We start from the raw sequence: 18651 nt of genomic DNA, 5'->3' as shown, positions 1-18651 counted from the left end.
CACCCTCTTTAACTCACAATAATACACGTCCAAAAACACACATGAAATTGGAAACACAGACGTACACACACACGCACACACATACACACACACACACACGCACACACACACACACACACACACACACACACACACACATACACACACACGCACACACCTTAAGTTCAGTGCTCTGCTTAACTCATTTATTCTCTCTCTCTCTCTCTCTCTCTCTCTCTCTCTCTCTCTCTCTCTCTCTCTCTCTCTCTCTCTCTCTCTCTCTCTCTCTCTCCCTCTCTCTATCTCTCTCTCTCTCTCTCCCACTCCCCCCAAAACTGTATCACCTCCCGTGGACGTATAGTATCCCTCTTTCTCTCTACATCACTACACTCCAGTGAGTTCCTTTCCCAAGCAACACCTGATCCATCAATCACACACACAATCTGGACACACCACAGAGCATGTCAATGTCTGGCCTGAGAGAGAGTGTGTGCGACCGTGTGTGTGTGTGTGTGTGTGTGTGTGTGTGAGTGAGAGAATGTGTGTGTGCGTGTATGTGTGTGTGTGTGTGTGTGTGTAGATACAATATCTGACCACCACCACCGCAAACCTCCACCCATCACTCCCCACCTCCGTCTCCCTCTGCTCCCAACACCCTTAGCTCCTCGAGCCCTTACCCCATGGTGAGGTTTAATTGGTGGCACAGCCAGGGCCAAGGGTGGGGTTTGAACCTGCAACCCTCTGATCTAAAGTCCAGCGCTCTAATCATTGAGCTATGTCTATCAACTGTGGAGAGGAGTTTTGAAAAGATTTTTTAGTTTTGCCCAATCAGGGCCCCCCTGGCAGGTGGGGGCCCCTAGGCCACAGCCATATCTAGCCTGTGAGCTAATCCGGCCCTGGGCACAGCACTACGTGCTCATTAACTGCTCAACGCACACTTCACACAGGAGACGTGTGGCTGCCAAGGTAACTAGAGAGTCTGACAGACAGGCAGCAGGAAGGTGAGTGCTTCACTCCACAAGGCTTCATCTGACATGAAGGTATTGGCTGTAGCCGGCTGAGGCCATGTGAGTCCCTCACTGGGACCAGGCCCATGCAGTGAGCGTGCTACAACCTAAGTGGACATTAGACACGGCTCAGTGATAGACAGCGGTATACATGTCCTGAGGCCTTTCATTCACTTCACTAATTCTGCTCCTCTATCAAAGGCAACAGGTGGACGCAACATTTTGTTGTCAAAAGTGAATTTCTAGACTAACTTGAATTAACACTTCTGACCAACTGCCTCGCTCCATACGGCTTCATCTCACACTGTATGGGCTGTCCCTCACTGGGAGAGGGCACTCCATGACTGGAGATACAGCCTAAGTGGCCATTAGACACGGACCAGCGTTAGACAGCGACGTACGTGTCAATTCCATTGACTGACACCAAACTTAATACTGACTTACAATGCCAGAGTGAATGTCTAGAGTAAAAATACGTCAGATAATGCACCCTTTTTTGCGTTGAGGTGTACTTTTAAGTTTTGAGTTGTGCTTTACGCTATGTGGCACATCTTTTCAGACAAACATCCACGTCTAAAATGTGTTTACTGGCAGGTTAGTGTGTTACAGATTATTGTGATCCGGGCAAATTTGACTAGGCCTACTTGTCCTTGTTAGTTCCTTGATGTTATTCACAAAAGTACAACATTAACCCTTTCGTGCAGAGTCCCTTTTATAACCTAATTTTCACCACAATGGTGATGGTCATGTCTTCATCTGTTATTTGGCTCTTAGTAATGTCATAGCAGTGGTGTTGTGACACTTTATCAATAAATAGCCAATGGGATTGCCGGTGATCCCAACTGCATGGAAGGGCTACAAAGGCTACTTTAGATTGAAAATGGACTTCACAACCGTCTTCTTTGCCAATTCTCTGATGGACAATGGAAATATGCCACATGTAAAAGCAGTTTAAAATGCTTGCTATGAATACAAAATCTCCTGCAACTAGGGAAAATTGGTGTTTGTGTTTGGAAGGGATCCATTAACAGTTCAAATTGGTTCAAATTTTGATTAAATATAATTGTCAGCCTTAAGTCCTTTTATTTGCCTTTTGACGCCTGGAAATCTGACACATGGAAAAGCAATGTCCAGATGCCTTTAATATAGGCCACAACATTCTGCATCTCACGCAATGTCATTTGGCCAATCAGGACAGGTGACAGATGCAGGAAGTCACAGGGAGATTGTTTTCACAAGACCTAATTTTAGCTGTGTCCTTCATAAGGTTTTACAGCAGGTGTTTGTAAGTCTCTCTTTGTGTATCTGTTGTTTTTGTATGTCTGGTCTTTTTACAACTTTGGTCTGTTTACAATGGCTTAACCCATGTTTTAATGCAATCACATGCAAGCACACACACACACGCACACGCACACACACACACATGCACACTTTCTACTTGCCCTCCTCCTGGGTGTGAATAGTGGAGGTTATTGTGGCTGCTGTGTAAGTGTTGGCTGAGGCGGCTGCTAAAAGCTGGTTATTAAGAGCTTTGAACCTTCCAGCACTCACCGCTGTGGCTGCACGCGTCTCACACACTCCCTAATGAGGCGCCACTCACACATGCAGCCAGGGAGGATGCCAACTACACACACACACACACACACACACACACACACACACACACACACACACACACACACACACACACACACACACACACACACACACACACAAATACGCCAACCAGAGCACACCAGACTTTTTCAGTATCTGTGGATTCTACACAAATGCACATTGAAAGAAAGCCGAGCAATCTTAATGAAACAGTGAAGTTGAACGAGAGAGAGAAAGATGGAGAGAGAGAGAGAGAGAGAGAGAGAGAGAGAGAGAGAGAGAGAGATGCTGAGATTTGCATTCTTTTTTAATTGTCTTTAGGCCTATATTAATTACAGATCCAATGGGTTTAAACTGCTTCTTAATGTTTATTCATTCAACTGTGAAGTGTCTGAAGTTTCAAACTCAGTGTCAGCACATCTGCACCTGAATCTCATTACAGCAACAAAACAAAGCTGTAGTTCACCCACTCCCACACACACACACACACACACACACACACACACACACACACACACGCACACATCCACACTCAAGCACACACACACACCCACTCCCACACACACACACACACACACAGACACACACGCTCGTGCACACACACACACACGCACACGCACACATCCACACTCACGCACACACACACACCCACTCCCACACACACACACACACACACACACGCATTACTGGGCTATTCCATGTTTACACAGACAATGTGGCTTCTGCTTCAATTGGAACATGTTACTACTCTTATTGAAATCATCTGACTGGAACCCACACACACACACACACACACACACACACACACACACACACACACACACACACACACACACACACACACACACACACAGTATGAGAATGTTGCCTCACACACTTAGACAAAAGTCGTGCAAAATGTACACTGTGATGTTTCATGTGTCTTTGAAGAAACTGCCAAATCTATGAGTGATGACGCTGGATTAATGTGCCATATCACAGTGTCATCAACCTCATCATCACACACACACACACACACACACACACACACACCCGCGCGCGCGCGTGCGCGCGCACCCGCGCGCACACACTCACAAACACACACAGTGAGAAAGCGAGAGGCTGACAATATGTAAAGCAGGCTGGCTTATATCAAATCTGGATCTTGGGCAAAGATGAATTAAAAACAAGTGAAGATGTGGACGATGCCTGTGCTGTGAAGGTGCTGCTGTCTTGCCCCATTTGTTGCATCCGTGGTGCCTTAAACATCCAGCATTCAAAAGTCCAACAATGAAGTCAGCTTTTGGTGCCATGGCAACCATGTTGTGTTGCTGCCTAACCAGGCCATAGGAATCAAAGCTGTTAATCAGCACCTTGATGACTACCTATGGTGCATGACCAGCTGGACAGAGAACACAGCCAAGCTTCAGTACTGTAGTTTTTTCCCCAAAGGCCTGATCTTACAGTAAAAGCAGTAGACCCTGCACACTACAAGTCCTGATCTTTAAGCAGTAGACTCTGCACACTACCCAAAAACGCTACAGAATCATTCTGTTTAGTCATTATACGTCATTGTTATTATACATTTATTGCACGCACACATGGAAACAGGTACGCAAACGAAGGCCTGGAAAGACATACTCACATCACACCTACATACAAACTCTCTCTCTCTCTCTCTCTCTCTCTCTCTCTCTCTCTCTCTCTCTCTCTCTTCTCTCTCCTCTCTCTCTCTCTCTCTCTCACACACACACACACACACACACACACACACACACACACACACACACACACACACACACACACACACACACACACACACACACAGGGGACACTCAAATCTCTAATTAATGTGTGCTGTGGGAAGGTTGTCCATCTTCCAACCAGTCAAGCAGAACACACCTCTCTCTCCTCTTACCGATGCCTCTGTCTCTCTCTCTCTCTCTCTCTCTCTCTCTCTCTCTGTCTCTCTCCATTCCCTTGTCACCTCCACTTGTCGGGTTCGAGAGCTTGCCTGGGCCCCTTTGAAGCCTGCCAGTTCACTTCCATGGCATGCGGTAACGTGAGAGGCAGGGAGGCAGGCAAGACGGTGGGTAAGGCGGACAGGACAGGTTTTGATTGAAACATGACAATCCTTCAGCGCCTGCTCACAGCCAATGAAAGTCACTTCAGGCCTTTAACTGCCAACGACAGCATTCCTCCGCTACAATTGGAAACAGCCTTTTCAAACAGCCGAAACAGTAACATTAACATTGGCATGGCAAAGTAACATTTTCAAAGAGAGAAGATGAATGGAGGTTGGTTGCTGAGAGTTTTCATGGAAGTTTGTCTGGAATGGAGGCCTGGGATCGCTGAAGCATACTCTTTTGCTTTTCTTTCTTTCTTTCTGTCTTTCTTTCTGTCTTTCTTTCTTTCTTTCCTTCTTTCTTTCTCACTACATACAGTTCTTCAGTCGGATTTGTCTCATTTGGTTCCAAAGCCAATTAGAAGTTTTCACTTCTCCAGGAGGGCCCACAGGGCCAAAATGAAGTTGAACTGTATAAGAAAAGGCCTCATTTTGAAAATCCATGTTTGTACTGGACGTAGCCTTCAGAGCTGCAGCAAAGCTCCCTGGGACTGGAAAAGCAAACTCAGGTGTATGTGTGTGTATGTGTGCATGCGTGCATGCGTGCGTGCGTGCGTGCGTGCGTGCGTGCGTGCGTGCGTGCGTGCATGTGTGTCTGTGTGTCTGTACGCGTGTACGCATACACATGTGTGCACGCTCGAAGTGCGTTTGTGTACATGTGTTATAAGAATATGCATGTGTGTATGTGTGGTTAAGTGTGTAAGTAATTGTGTGAGTAAAATGTGTGTGTGTCTTTGATTGATTGAAGTGACGGCTCTGCTATGAGCCTGATGAGAGGAGACGTTTAAGGGGGCACGCTGGAAAGCACCTGGCCTTCTCCCTGCTCCATACGCCACTCCCTCTCGCCTCCTCTCTGCTCAACTCTTTACCTCCCTCTCTCTCCCTCCCTTCTCCCACTCCTCTCTCCCTGGCCTTCTCTCTCGCTCCCCTCTCTCCCTTGCTTGCTCTCTCTATCATACTCTTCCTCCCTTCTCACTCCCTTCTCTCTGGGCAGAGGTCACTGGACACTCACACCCTGCTGTTTCCTAATAAACTCTTTAGCCTTCCAGTGCACTAGACTCTGGCAGACTGGGGAGTGTTTGCGTGAGAAAGAGAGAGGGGAGGTTTTAGTGCACGTTATGGGAATGATTGGGTGCCCCAGTCTGGACTCTGGCTCTGAGCTGTTGAAATGTGATCAGCAATATTTAGAGTCTTTCAAAGCTTTGAGGTTAAAGCACAAATGTACACACACATGCATGTGTACACACACACACACACACACACACACACACACACACACACACACACACACACACACACACACACACCCCTCTGAGACAAATCTGTATACATCAGTGTATATGTAAGATGGTATATTTGCTAATTGAGCTCAGCTCTCGTGTATATCAGAGGAAGTGTGTGTTCTGCGCTCGCTCGCCATCTCTCTCTCATACGCACACAAACACACATGCATGCACGCACGCACCTGATTCACATACCGTATGTGGGCACGGCTTTACTGCGTTCTCTTTCTCTCTTTGGTACTTCAGTCTTTAAACACTCGTTTTCCTAAACATCTCCAAACAGCACGCCACTCTGTATTTGTAAGGTGCCAAAAATGTGTGGCATGTTTCTCTAACACATCACACTTCACACAGATCACACACACACTACGAGCTCCCTAACATTCTCGTTTACCCACTCAGACACATAAACATACTCCTTATTACATACAAAGTACGCACACATACACAGAGACAGACGCACAAGACCTCTTTCCCACAGCTGTTGTGTAGGTTTTCTGCTTGTAAAAGTATCAATTACAACTATATCACAAAGTAGTGTGACTGTGTGAGCATGCAATAATTCAATTCCATCTACACGTTAATAATGAGCAAATGCATCAAGTCCCTAGAACAGAGGACATTGAGGTACAACTGCCTTTCAGAACACTGGGCAGGAGTGTGTATTGGCATTCATTTAGCTACACAAAAGTGCACGCGCACACACACACACACACACACACACACACACACACACACACACACACACACACACACACACACACACACACACACACACACACATTCTCTCTGCAAATACATATGAAAAATTTACTCAATCTGACTCAAGACGCAACAAACCTTGGCTCATTCATGCCACACAAACACACACATCCACAAACACGATGGGACATAAACACACATACAAAAACACACGCCGAAACTCATTCACACGCACAGACGTGCACACACACACAAGTCAAGTGGGTTTTATTGTCAATTTCTTTACATGCACTGGTCATACAAAGAATTTGAAATTACATTTCTTGCTTTCCCATACAGACATAGACTAATTAAGGTAAGGACATAGACAGTATAGACATAGACAGTACTTATACATGGACTTAAGACAGTATGGACATAGACAGTGCTCATACAGACATTTAAAGTGCAAGACTGGACAACAGAAGACTTGTAGAGGACATACATTAAGAGGTATTTGTTGTGCTTTTGTGCTTTTCCTAAAAAAGTCCTTTATAGCGTTCTGACATGGTAATAGTAGCATTTTGAAGAAAATAAATATAAAAAAGGTCTGTCAAGTACACCAGCAGCAGTGTGTGTGTGTGTGTGTGTGTGTGTGTGTGTGTGTGTGTGTGTGTGTATGTGTGTGTATGTGTTTAGTGCAGGTAGAAGGTGCGGTGTGCGTCTTGTGTGTGTGTTCGTGTGTCTGTGTGTGTGTGTGTGTGTGTGTGTGTGTGAGTGTGTGTGTGTGTGTGTGTGTGTGTGTGTGTGTGTGTCAGTGTGTGTATGTTTGGGTTTAGTGCAGAAAGTGCAGTGTGCTTGTGTGTGTGTGTGTGTGTGTGTGTGTGTGTGTGTGTGTGTGTGTGTGTGTGTGTGTGTGTGTGTGTGTGTGTGTGTGTGTGTGTGTGTGTGTGTGTGCATGTTTTGAGTTAGTGCAGGTTGAAAGTTCAGTCACAAGTATAGTAGTGCAGGTGGAATGTTCAGTCGCAGATATGGTGGTGGGGGATGGGGGGGGGGGTTGTCAGTGGCCTTGCTGGCTAGAGGCTGACAGTGGGGGGGGGGGGGGTTGTCAGTGGCCTTGCTGGCTAGAGGCTGACAGTGGAGGGAGAGTGGGTTGAGTGTTCAGCATCTTGATCGCTTGGTGCATTGTGCTGCTCGCCAGCCGGGTGGTACGGGAACGGAGGCGCCTGTACCTCTTTCCAGAGGGCAGGAGGCTGAACCGTTTGTGTGCAGGGTGGCTTGTGTCTTTGATGATCATCAGTGCTTTCCGGGTGAGGCGTGTGGTGTAAATGTCCTGCAGGGAGGGGAGTGGTACTCCAATGATCTTCTTCGCTGTGTTCACAACACGCTGGAGTCACACACACACACACACACACACACACACACACACACACACACACACACACACACACATACTATTTGTAATTAGACCGACCGTTTGCTGTCCTTGGTATGCATGCTTTACTTGTTCCAGAAGGTTGTTGTAAAATGAATACAAGGCAATACTGTATTTGCCTCTGTGAGAGAGTACAGACTCCCCAATCTCTCCCAGCTCTACGCTGACCACATCATTCTCCTATGGGCACATGTGCATTCTTTTGTGTGTGTGTGTGTGTGTGTGTGTGTGTGTGTGTGTGTGTGTGTGTGTGTGTGTGTGTGTGTGTGTGTGTGTGTGTGTGTGTGTGTGTGTGTGTGTGTGTGCAACTGTGTTTATTATCCCTGTGTGTATCCGAGTGTGTCAAAGCTTTGACATTGTTTGGCAGGTTTGTTGATGCAGTGAGCATTAATAAGTGTTAAAGGATGACAGCTGTCATGCACAGAGGGGGATATATGGTTCAACCATTCAGCCCACTCAGTACAAATACACACACACACTGCAAGGTCAGTATTTAATTACATTACATTACAATTGCATTACTGTCACAGAGAAATGTACAGAAAAGGAATAACTTTTACATTACATTACACTCACATTCCTGACACTTTTATCCAACGGATCAGTACAGTCCCTGGATCAACGTGGGGCTAGTCGCCTTGCTCAAGGGCAGCTCAGCCATGGAGTGAGATAGGGAGTGGAAGCGTGGGAGACAAACCGGCTACCCTCTGATCTACAGCCTATCTCCTTAACTATAACGCCATGGCTGACCCCCAAGAACTTCAAGAACTTTGAGACCCAAGTACCTGTATAGTGATAGTGCCCAATAAATAAAGTGGATTTAGATGCTTTACTCAAGGGCACATCAGCCATGGGATGAAGGTGGTCGTTCACTCCCCCATCCACTTTGTTTTACTACTGGAGCGGTAAACTGAACCTGAGACCCATTACCTGTCTCAAATGGTGCACTTGTGCACTTACGGTAGAGCAGTATGATTTAATGCGTAGTAAGTGTGCCCTATAGGCACTGAAACATAGCGCTCGAAGTGCACGTGAGCCATTTGAGATATGGCACCTTTATTACTAACTCCCTTACCCAGAGGTTATACAGCTGCAGACCTTCAGACTTGACTGTCATAGCTGCTAGTGTACTTTGTCTACTACAGCTCATTTGGTTTTACGCAGGCGATATCCACACTGATGCAGTCATGCTTTCTTCTTTTCTACTGAGGCTATGTCCCAGCTTCAATGCATTTCTAAATACAAAATATAACAAAGTTGATGCATAGCCTATCTGCCTTTTGCCCACACAAGTACAGTATGTCTGTCTGCTGTCTGTGCTCAGTCTCTGATGGTCTGATGGATTAGAAACGAGTCATTGGTGGAACGGCGTCGAAACAGAAAAACAATTTCAGGTGAAAACAATGTGTGGCTGGAAATGCTTTTAGTTCTGCAATGGTAGGAAATGAGTAATGTTGTACGTAGACATTGCCTCAGTCTCTTTTTGTTTCTCTCTGTTCCTTCATCACGATTGTAAGGACCGCACACACACACACACACACACGCATGCACACTCTCACACACACACAAACACACACACACTGGGTGAAGAAGTAAGAAAGAAAAGTACATGAACACGCGGGTGCTGAAATACACACTCCACTTCCAAATCTAATTAGACATGACATCAACACCTTTTCCTTTTCCTCTCTCTCTGTCCCCCCATATTCTTCTCCTGCATATTACTCTTTATTAAGTTACCATTTTTAGGGGCTTTTCCTGCACAATTCTAAGCAAGTAAAGAAAGGAAGCTGTCTCTCTCTCCCTCTCGCTCTCTTTCTCTGTCTTTCTCCCTTTTTTTCTAAAGAAAAAAGTGAGAGAGCAAAGAGTATCCTTCTGTGAATCCCAGCTTTGTCTAGCCCAATATAATGGCTGGACACAGAGGTTAAGCAAACACAAAACAAGACTCCACGCTGAGCCCTTAGAATAACAGACATTCGTCCGGCTGTTTCAAGAAAGTCCCGTTGCTGTCCAGTTCTCACATCTGATACATCTCTGTGCAGATGACATTGTTTCCTCCGTTTATTTTATTGCTTTGAAATTCGTTTATCAGTCCTTTAATTGCTTGTTTAACTTCAATTACAACTATTTCCGTGTTTTAAATGACTTAATTTCAATCAAAACAAGGACTGAGGAGACAACTGGAATTCAAATGGCCGCCGGAGACAAAGTTGTATCACTGTGTGCGTAATCCTGGCAGGCTATCAGAGGTCAAATTCCGAGTATACGCAAGTACACTTGGCCAAGAAACCTGTTTTAATTCTTATTTTGAAGCCGTAATGTGAAAAGAGGATTCTTCTGTGACCAATGTCCATTCCCCAAGACAGAATTGTATGACTGAGCGTGTAATCCTGGCAAGGCACTGAGGTCATTTCCCGAAAAGGCCTATAAGCGTATTCTTGGCCAATAAACCGCATTTAATTTCTTATTCTAAAGCTGTCATGTAAAAAGATGTTTTTGTGACTTCAGTCCACAACTTCAGACAGAATTGTGTCATGAGCACACTCCTGGCAAGCGAAAGAGGTCAAATTTGTATAACCCTCAAATGTAATTGGCCAATAAATCTGATTTTTATTATGATTGACATGAAAAAATATGTCTCTGAAACCAGTATCCATTCCCTGAGAATCTGATATATAATTGTACCACTGTGTTTATGGTCCTGGCAAGCTACTGAAGTCAAACTCTGAATATCTCAAGTGTGCTTGGCCAATAAAAGACAGTAACTGTTGTTCTAGGACTGAAATGGAAAAAGATGTTTCTATTTGTAAGCAAGTTTTTCTCCATGTAGGGCCCCTTTCCTATCCACTTTATAATACAATAATCACACAGTCGCCGTGATGCTCTCATTGGATTTCTGCTTGTACAGTGGAGTCCATATACATCAATCGTGAAAGGCCATTAACAAAAACTACCAGTAACAGACCGGAAACTCTGTCTAGCTAGACTTGTTAGTATGAGCAGATTCTACATGTCTGTCTGCCCTGGCATCAGTCTCACAGGTTCACAGAGTCACAGTGAGATAGCTGTATTGCCGTGCCAAAGCAGAGGTGACAGACTTAGTGACACTTCAAAACGTCTCTCTCTCTCTGTGTGTGTGTCTGTGTGTGTGTGTGTGTGTGTGTGTGTGTGTGTGTGTGTGTGTGTGTGTGTGTGTGTGTGTGTGTGTGTGTGTGTGTTTAAGTCGTCACTCTGTCTGCCTGTTGTGATCACTCCATATTGACAACAGTTAAGAGATTACAGAAAACATTCCCAACGAAGCTACTTTCCAGATACTACACATTCTTAAGCCAAACACACTCTCTCCCTCTCTCTCTCACACACACACACACACACACACACACACACACACACACACACACACACACACACACACACACACACACACACACACACACACACACACAGAAGGGGGCTCCAGCTGCTATTTCCATGCTCATCATATCTCACTCCTGTCAAGAGATTCCTGCATAACTTTGTGAAAAGTTGGATGCGTAATATTGGCCCCCTCTGACTACCCCACCCTGTGTGTGTGTGTGTGTGCGTGCGTGCGTGCGTGTGTGTGTGTGTGTGTGTGTGTGTGTGTCCGTATGTGCATGCTTTGTCTGCTTTTTCACTCAGAACAGTTTTTTCTCCTCTCTCTTGTTGTGAGATTGTTCCAGGAGCCTGGGAGCTCTTATCCAGCCAGGGAAACACCCAAAAATCCAAGCAGCGCAGCACAGCTCAGCGCAGCGCCACTGACTGATTGACACACAAGCATACGACCAGACCACTTGCAAACCTCAAACTAGCAGACATCTGTGCTACCACTAGAAAAACAAACTCATCAATTTTCTCATTTAAACTAAAACAAACAAAATCAGAACCGCTTCCCACGTGAAACAGCACAGACTGGAGCCAGATGCAACAAGGAACGAAAAGGTGAAAGGAGAAAAGGGCTACAATACAGTAGGTGACATGATGTGACTACTTTTTCTGCAAAATATACAACGTGTGTGTGTGTGTGTGGAGGAGGGGGCTCTCATTGAGTAAAGCTTAAATTAACGCACACTCTCTCCTTTTTTTCTCTCATCCTTCTTTCTCACACACATACACACACACATATGTGGTCAAGTCCACCAAAACTTGTTTTCAAAATCTTTTACATTCACATACTACACATACACACATACTACTCCTGTATACCGTGCACCCTGTGTGTGTGTGTGTGCGTGTGTATGTGTGTGTGTGTGTGTGTGTGTGTGTGCAGGTCAGCCCCTGTGGGCTTCTCCAGCTGTGGTTGCTCCTACTCCACTAATTGATAAATTACGATAATTAAAGTTTTTCCTGTTTTGGAGGCCCTGTAAGGTCTCTGCCTCACTCTTTGTATTTCCCTCTCACACACATACAGAGAGAGAGAGAGAGAGAGAGAGAGAGAGAGAGAGAGAGAGAGAGAGAGAGAGAGAGAGAGAGAGAAGAGGTCTTCAGGCTATTATTCTATTAAGGATTGAAATTTTCTCTCTCTTTATCTCTCTCTCTCTCTCTCTCTCTCTCTCTCTCTCTCTCTCTCTCTCTCTCAAGCAGGGTGGTCACTGCGCCCATAACTTCCCCAAATTCCCAGTCAGTACGCATTCCACTCTTTGTGCCCAAAAGTGAGGCTAAATGCATAAACCACACCAAATAAAAATAAAACAAAGGTCAATAAAAATCTGCAATGGAAGAAAGTGGTAAGTTGGGCTCCTGTGTCCTTCTCCGTTGATGCTGAATGAATTGATGAGGAGACAAATGCAAAGACCATACACTTTTTAAAACGAAGATGAGTCACCTGAGTAGCCCTTCTTCGAAAATTCAACCATTCATTAAAAAAACAATAGTAGTGTAAGAGAATAACATTAGCACACCTAATATGGCAATTTGGCAAATTGCAAAATTTGTGACAAGTTATATGCAGCAGCCGCGAGCTCGTGCGTAATCTTTCGCGGCACTGCGCAATCACGGGTTCTCTCTCACTCGGTGAGCTATTAAGAATTGCCCACTTCCTCTCATAAATAGGCCGATCCAATACGGCATACATTAAGCTAACGTGAACTATGTTGTATTATAGCACGTGTACACGTGTAATTATTTTGGTGAGGTTTGTGCGCACACAGGTAAGATTCAGTAGGCTAATGAACTTGTGACCTTGTAGAAGTGCGCAAATCATTAAGTTGGCAATACTACAATGGCTTTCTGAATGCTAGCTAATTGTTAAGTCTAAGTGCACGTGGTTAAATCAAGACAGTGATGAGGGTGAAACAAAAGCCGTTAAGCAATGTATTACACACTTACCGTTATAGGAGAGTCGCAGGCGCGGGACGTTCAATTTGTTGGTGGAAGCCGTTAAACTCATCAGAGCCATCAATATCAGCCGCATGGCAGTTGGTGACTCCATCATTGTGATCAAAATACCGCTTCTCTGCCTCCGCAGCTTGGCTTTCGTTACACAGACTAAACCGTTCAATGATTCTGTTCTGACACGTCTCCTCCAATAAGTAGGCTAGAATAATTTGAGCGTCATAGACACGGACAATTTCCTTGCGGAATGGAGAATAGTTGATCCAGTCGATGTCTCAGGTAGCCAAAAATATCCGACCCACTCAGAGAACTCTCCCAATTCTTGGAGGAGCGGTCAGACAGCCGAGGAGCCAACTTCCACTGACCGCACGCTCACTGACTGTGTTGTATGAGGAAGACGTGCGTTATGGATGTAGAGTGCGCTCTCTCTCTCTCTCTCTCTCTCTCTCTCTCTCGCTCTCTCGCGCTCTCTCGTGAATGGGGATAAAGGAGTGTGTTTATTATGATATTTACCGCTCAATGCTATGTTTTAAATGACATTGCAGTATCTTTTTTAATTAATTAATGTATCCATTGTTTCTGTATTCAGATAAAGTAATTTAGACAATCTTCTAATGGCGTCTCTTACAATGCATTCCTTCTGCTTTTCCACAGAATTTGTTATTGTATCCATTCTCTCTCTCTCTCTCTCTCTCTCTCTCTCTCTCTCTCTCTCTCTCTCTCGCTCACACACACACACACACACACACACACACACACACACACACACACACACACACACACACACACACACACGGAAGTCGGCAGGAGGACACAAAGGGGCCACTTGTCCCGGGCCCAGGGAGAGAGGGTGAATTGGGGAATTGGATCCTCATTACATTGTATGTATTGGGTTTGGGGCCCTTTCAGATGTCTTTGTCCCAGGCCCGGCCAAAACTGTCAGCGACCCTGCACACACACACACACACACACACACACACACACACACACACACACACACACACACACTCTCTCTCTCTCTCTCTCTCTCTCTCTCTCGCTCTCTCTCTCTGCTTTTATTGTGTGTCTCCCTCTCTACACTGACCTGTTCTAACCCCTTCCATGCTATTGTATCGGTCGGTGGGACCTAATTAAGTAGAGGGGAGTTTCTCGGCTTTCAAGGCTCCTCCACAATGAGAGCCTCACATTGGGGTATAAGGCTATAAGGCCAAGTGCTTCGGCTCTGGGGAATGCAGAGGGCTTTTAGGACTAGATTTCTCTCTCTTCAGTTCTTTTGGAAAGATGAAGTACGAGGAATGCAGTAGCCAAGGTGAACTTCACCTCTTTAATTTCACAAGGAATACACAGGGGCGGAGCACTGGTATTGTGACAAGGGGGGAGGGGGGATGTGTCAGAGGCCCCCCTCTTCCCAAAAAAATACCAGAAATAAAGGCATTTACAATTTCATCTGGTCATTACGGTAAGTATAATAGTTGATACGGAGTTTGCTGTTCAGAATAGAAATGTGTGTGTTAATGGCGTGGGGCCCACGAAATATCGTAAAAGGGATGCCAGAAAGATTTTTGGCTATCGAAAGCCATGGGCTGCCATATACTAGCAATCATATACAAGCCATTGTATGTTGCCGTCAACATGCTTTTTTATAGCATTTTTGTTATTAGAAGTTTAGAGTACAATGTAATTCTCATCCTATTTTTGCCTTCTGGACTGCGTAACCACCTGCCACTCCTCATTGTTACTAAGGGGCTGTTAGTATGGGCAACGTCTGGAGCTTGACATCAAATGACCTTTGAACTATTTAAAGGAAGGGCTGTGTAGCCTGGGCACTGATTAAACACACACACACGCGGGCAGGCACACACACACAAACATGCACGCGCGCACACACACACAGACACACACACATACACATACACTGTTGAAAGCTATGCCTTAGGGGGCTCTACTCTCTTCAGCTCTAACTAGATAAATCCTCTTCAATTTTCATCCCCCTTGTCTTCTGTCCTGACCTCTCTCTCTTTGCCCTCCTCTCGGCCACTCCTCCATTCCTGTCCATCCCAGACACTCAGTCGCCCATAGGTACTCATGATATGATAAAACATCAATCACCCTCTTTGTAAATTAAACACATACTAGGCCTATACATATATTGCCCAATTTACACAGTATATCTATGCATAACGTTCACCCTTTAATAATTCGTATATGCAGTAATAATAGTTATTGCCCCTGTGTAAATGACCAAGTTGTTTGGCCATGATAGATACATACATTTGACATTTGTATTATGGCCAATCCGACCCAACGCAAAGAATCCAAGCCAATCTAACTATTTTACATTTAGGACTTGCAAAATATGTGTGCCAATGATAATTGGTCAGAATTGCTAGCGTTTGCTTGTCCCCCGACCTACTTCTTCCTCCAGGAACAATAATTACTATTGGGAACTCTATGGAACTGCCTTAAGCTGCCGCACTGCTGTTAAAATATGACACAGAAGCCAGAGCAATTATGTGCCTTTCACAAACATACTCCATTTTTTCAATAATCCACCTCTATTTTCACTCCAAACACCTTCTAGCACACAGACATTCACACCCACCCACACACATACACCCACACACACACCTACCAAACCACCCACTCACACACGTGCACACAAACATGCGCACGCACGCATGCACACACACACACCCACACACACAGCCGCATGTCTGAGCTGCTAAAGAGAAGGACTTGACCCATTAGACATGCGTGCACCATCAAGGGTGACAGCAGCATTGACCCTCAGCCCAGAGTGTGTGTTTATTTGTTTACCCCGCCAACCTCCTCCTCCATTCATCACCCCCTGTCAACACAATGGGGGAGGATAGGGGGATAGAGAAGAGTGAGGGAAAAGAAAGGAAGAGAATGAAAAAAGAGAAGGGGGTGATGGGGGTGTTTATGTATCAGTCCGTCTCAGCGCTGTGCTGTCCGTTTTCTGGCTGAAAGACTTGTGTGGGGTGTCAATATTTAAACTTGGGCTCTATTTTTAAACTTGGGTGGTCACAGTGTTTGTGTGTGTGTGGGGGGGGTGTACGTGTGATGATTTGTTTGTGTGTGTGTGTGTGTGTGTGTGTGTGTGTGTGTGTGTGTGTGTGTGTGTGTGTGTGTGTGTGTGTGTGTGTGTGTGTGTGTGTGTGTGTGTGTGTGTGGTCAATAGGAGAACCCCCTGCCCATATAACCAGACCGGAGGCTCGTTGTATATGTTGCACCTAGTGGTCACGTCACCCATCCTCTTTCCACACAAAGCTAAACCGTGAAGCAGCACTTGGAGAGGCCTCTGCCCTACATGTGTCCTCAATCTCTCTCTCTCTCTCTCTCTCTCTCTCTCTCTCTCTCTCTCTGTCTCTCTCTCTGTGCGCGCGCGTGTGTGTGTGTGTGTGTGTGTGTGTGTGTGTGTGTGTGTGTGTGTGTGTGTGTGTGTGTGCGAGAGAGAGAGAGAGATACAGAGAGAGAGAGAGAGAGAGAGAGAGAGAGAGAGAGAGAGAGAAAGACTCTACCATAAGCAGCACATGTACTTTAAGATAAGATCATCTTGTGACTCCAGCTCCAAATTCCAGCTAGGCGTTAAAGAAAACTCCAGCAAAGATTAAGCTTGTTAAAGGAAATGCCTATGAAAGACCAGCTAATGACTGATAAGCATAACATAATGTCAAAATACACCCACCTGTGTAACCGTGTGTGTCTGGGTCTGCGTGTCCATTCCTGAAACATGTATGCACAAGTATACTTGTGTGGACACGGATCCTGAGGAGATCAGGCTGGTGTGTGAGGAAAAATAATGTGTGTAAGATTTATATGGTGTGTGTGATTTATGTAGTGATATGAGCTGTTTGTATGGTCTTGCATTTGACCTACATGTGTTTGCATTGATCACTCCACAGTTTTAAATATCCTTAATTTGAGACTACTCCAGACGTGTGCTGCTTTGTGTAGAGCTTTGTGGAGAGGTGATAAGGAGAGAGAGAGAGAGAGAGAGAGAGAGAGAGAGAGAGAGAGAGAGAGAGAGAGAGAGAGAGTGTGTCTGTGTGTGTGTGTGTGTGTGTGTGTGTGTGTGTGTGTGTGTGTGTGTGTGTGTGTGTGTGTGTGTGTGTGTGTGTGTGTGTGTGTGTGTGTGTGTCTCCGTGTGGTCTGTATATGTATTCTGGACTTATAGGATTTTAAGCATGTCTCTGAGAGCTCAATCCGTCATCATAAGCTCAGTGTAAATAATCACTGGTGCCTGTTTAAGAAGGGAGGGAGAGGTGTAAATGTGTGGTACTTACTCTTTCATTTGGGTGAACGAGTGGTTCTACTTACACACCTTCTTATTCTCCTTCTCGTTTTTTTTCCCTTCCCTTCTCTTTCTTTTCTTCCCCCTTCCGTCGCTCTGCTTCACCTCTCCTGATTAATACTATGCCGCCATCTCTCTATCGGCCTTTCTGGGAAACCACTTCAAAAGCAATTGCTCAAACGTAGGAGAAATAGAGATTTTTCTTTGAGATGGAGGGAAAAGAGAGAGAGAGAAAGTTTTCCAGGTTCAGACCCTACTGTGTATGTGTGCGCGTGTGTCCATGCACACATGGTAGTCTGGCTATCTTTTGAAATTGCCAAGTACATGGCCCTCTGTTCTCTGTGCATTGTCACACCTCTGTTGGGAAGGTTTTGAAGACTTTGATTGCGTGCGTTCGTGCGTGCGTTCGTGCGTGCGGTCGTGCGTGCGTTGTTGTATGCGTGCATGCGTGCGTGCGTGTATGCTTGCGTGCGTGTGCATGAGTGTGGTCATGTGTGGCTGTCTGGCTGTCTTTTGAAATTGCCAACTACATGGCCCTCTGTGCTCTGTGCATTGTCACACCTCTGTTGGGGAGTGTTGGATACTTTGATGTTGTGACCAACTGGCTGCTTCTCTTTGTCCTTCATCACTGTCATGCTGCCCAGCCGTCTGTCCTACAAAGACCAGGCATCATTACCTGTCTTACCACCCCACCATGAACATAGAGCAGACATCATTACCTGTCTTACCACCCCACCATGAACATAGAGCAGACAACACACGTGTCTATTCTTCTAACAAAAGGCAGACAACATACCTATCTTAACCCCACAAAGTATAGCCAACTGGTTTTCGCTCCAAAGTGCAGACCTGTCTCCCCCCTATATCAGCCAAGCTCTCATCCCCAATACAGAGACCAT

The 18651-nt window shown here is 45.4% G+C and overlaps 1 protein-coding gene across 1 annotated transcript in view; it reads right to left on the bottom strand.

Annotated features, from left to right (window-relative positions):
* The window catches only part of sema3bl (sema domain, immunoglobulin domain (Ig), short basic domain, secreted, (semaphorin) 3bl), a 92443-nt gene extending 78641 nt beyond the window's left edge, over positions 1–13802 (bottom strand). Inside the window, exon 1 of the mRNA XM_063208485.1 lies at positions 13432–13802. Coding sequence (XP_063064555.1) covers positions 13432–13537 — 106 coding nt within the window. The 5' untranslated portion in view covers positions 13538–13802. The remainder of the gene's footprint in view (positions 1–13431) is intronic.
* Positions 13803–18651: the final 4849 nt, after the last annotated feature.

This window comes from Engraulis encrasicolus, chromosome 10 (genome assembly GCF_034702125.1).
Source record: "Engraulis encrasicolus isolate BLACKSEA-1 chromosome 10, IST_EnEncr_1.0, whole genome shotgun sequence".
Classification (NCBI taxonomy): Eukaryota; Metazoa; Chordata; class Actinopteri; order Clupeiformes; family Engraulidae; genus Engraulis; species Engraulis encrasicolus.
The sequence above is the reverse complement of the archived record's forward strand: the minus strand, read 5'-3'. Positions and strand labels throughout refer to the sequence as shown.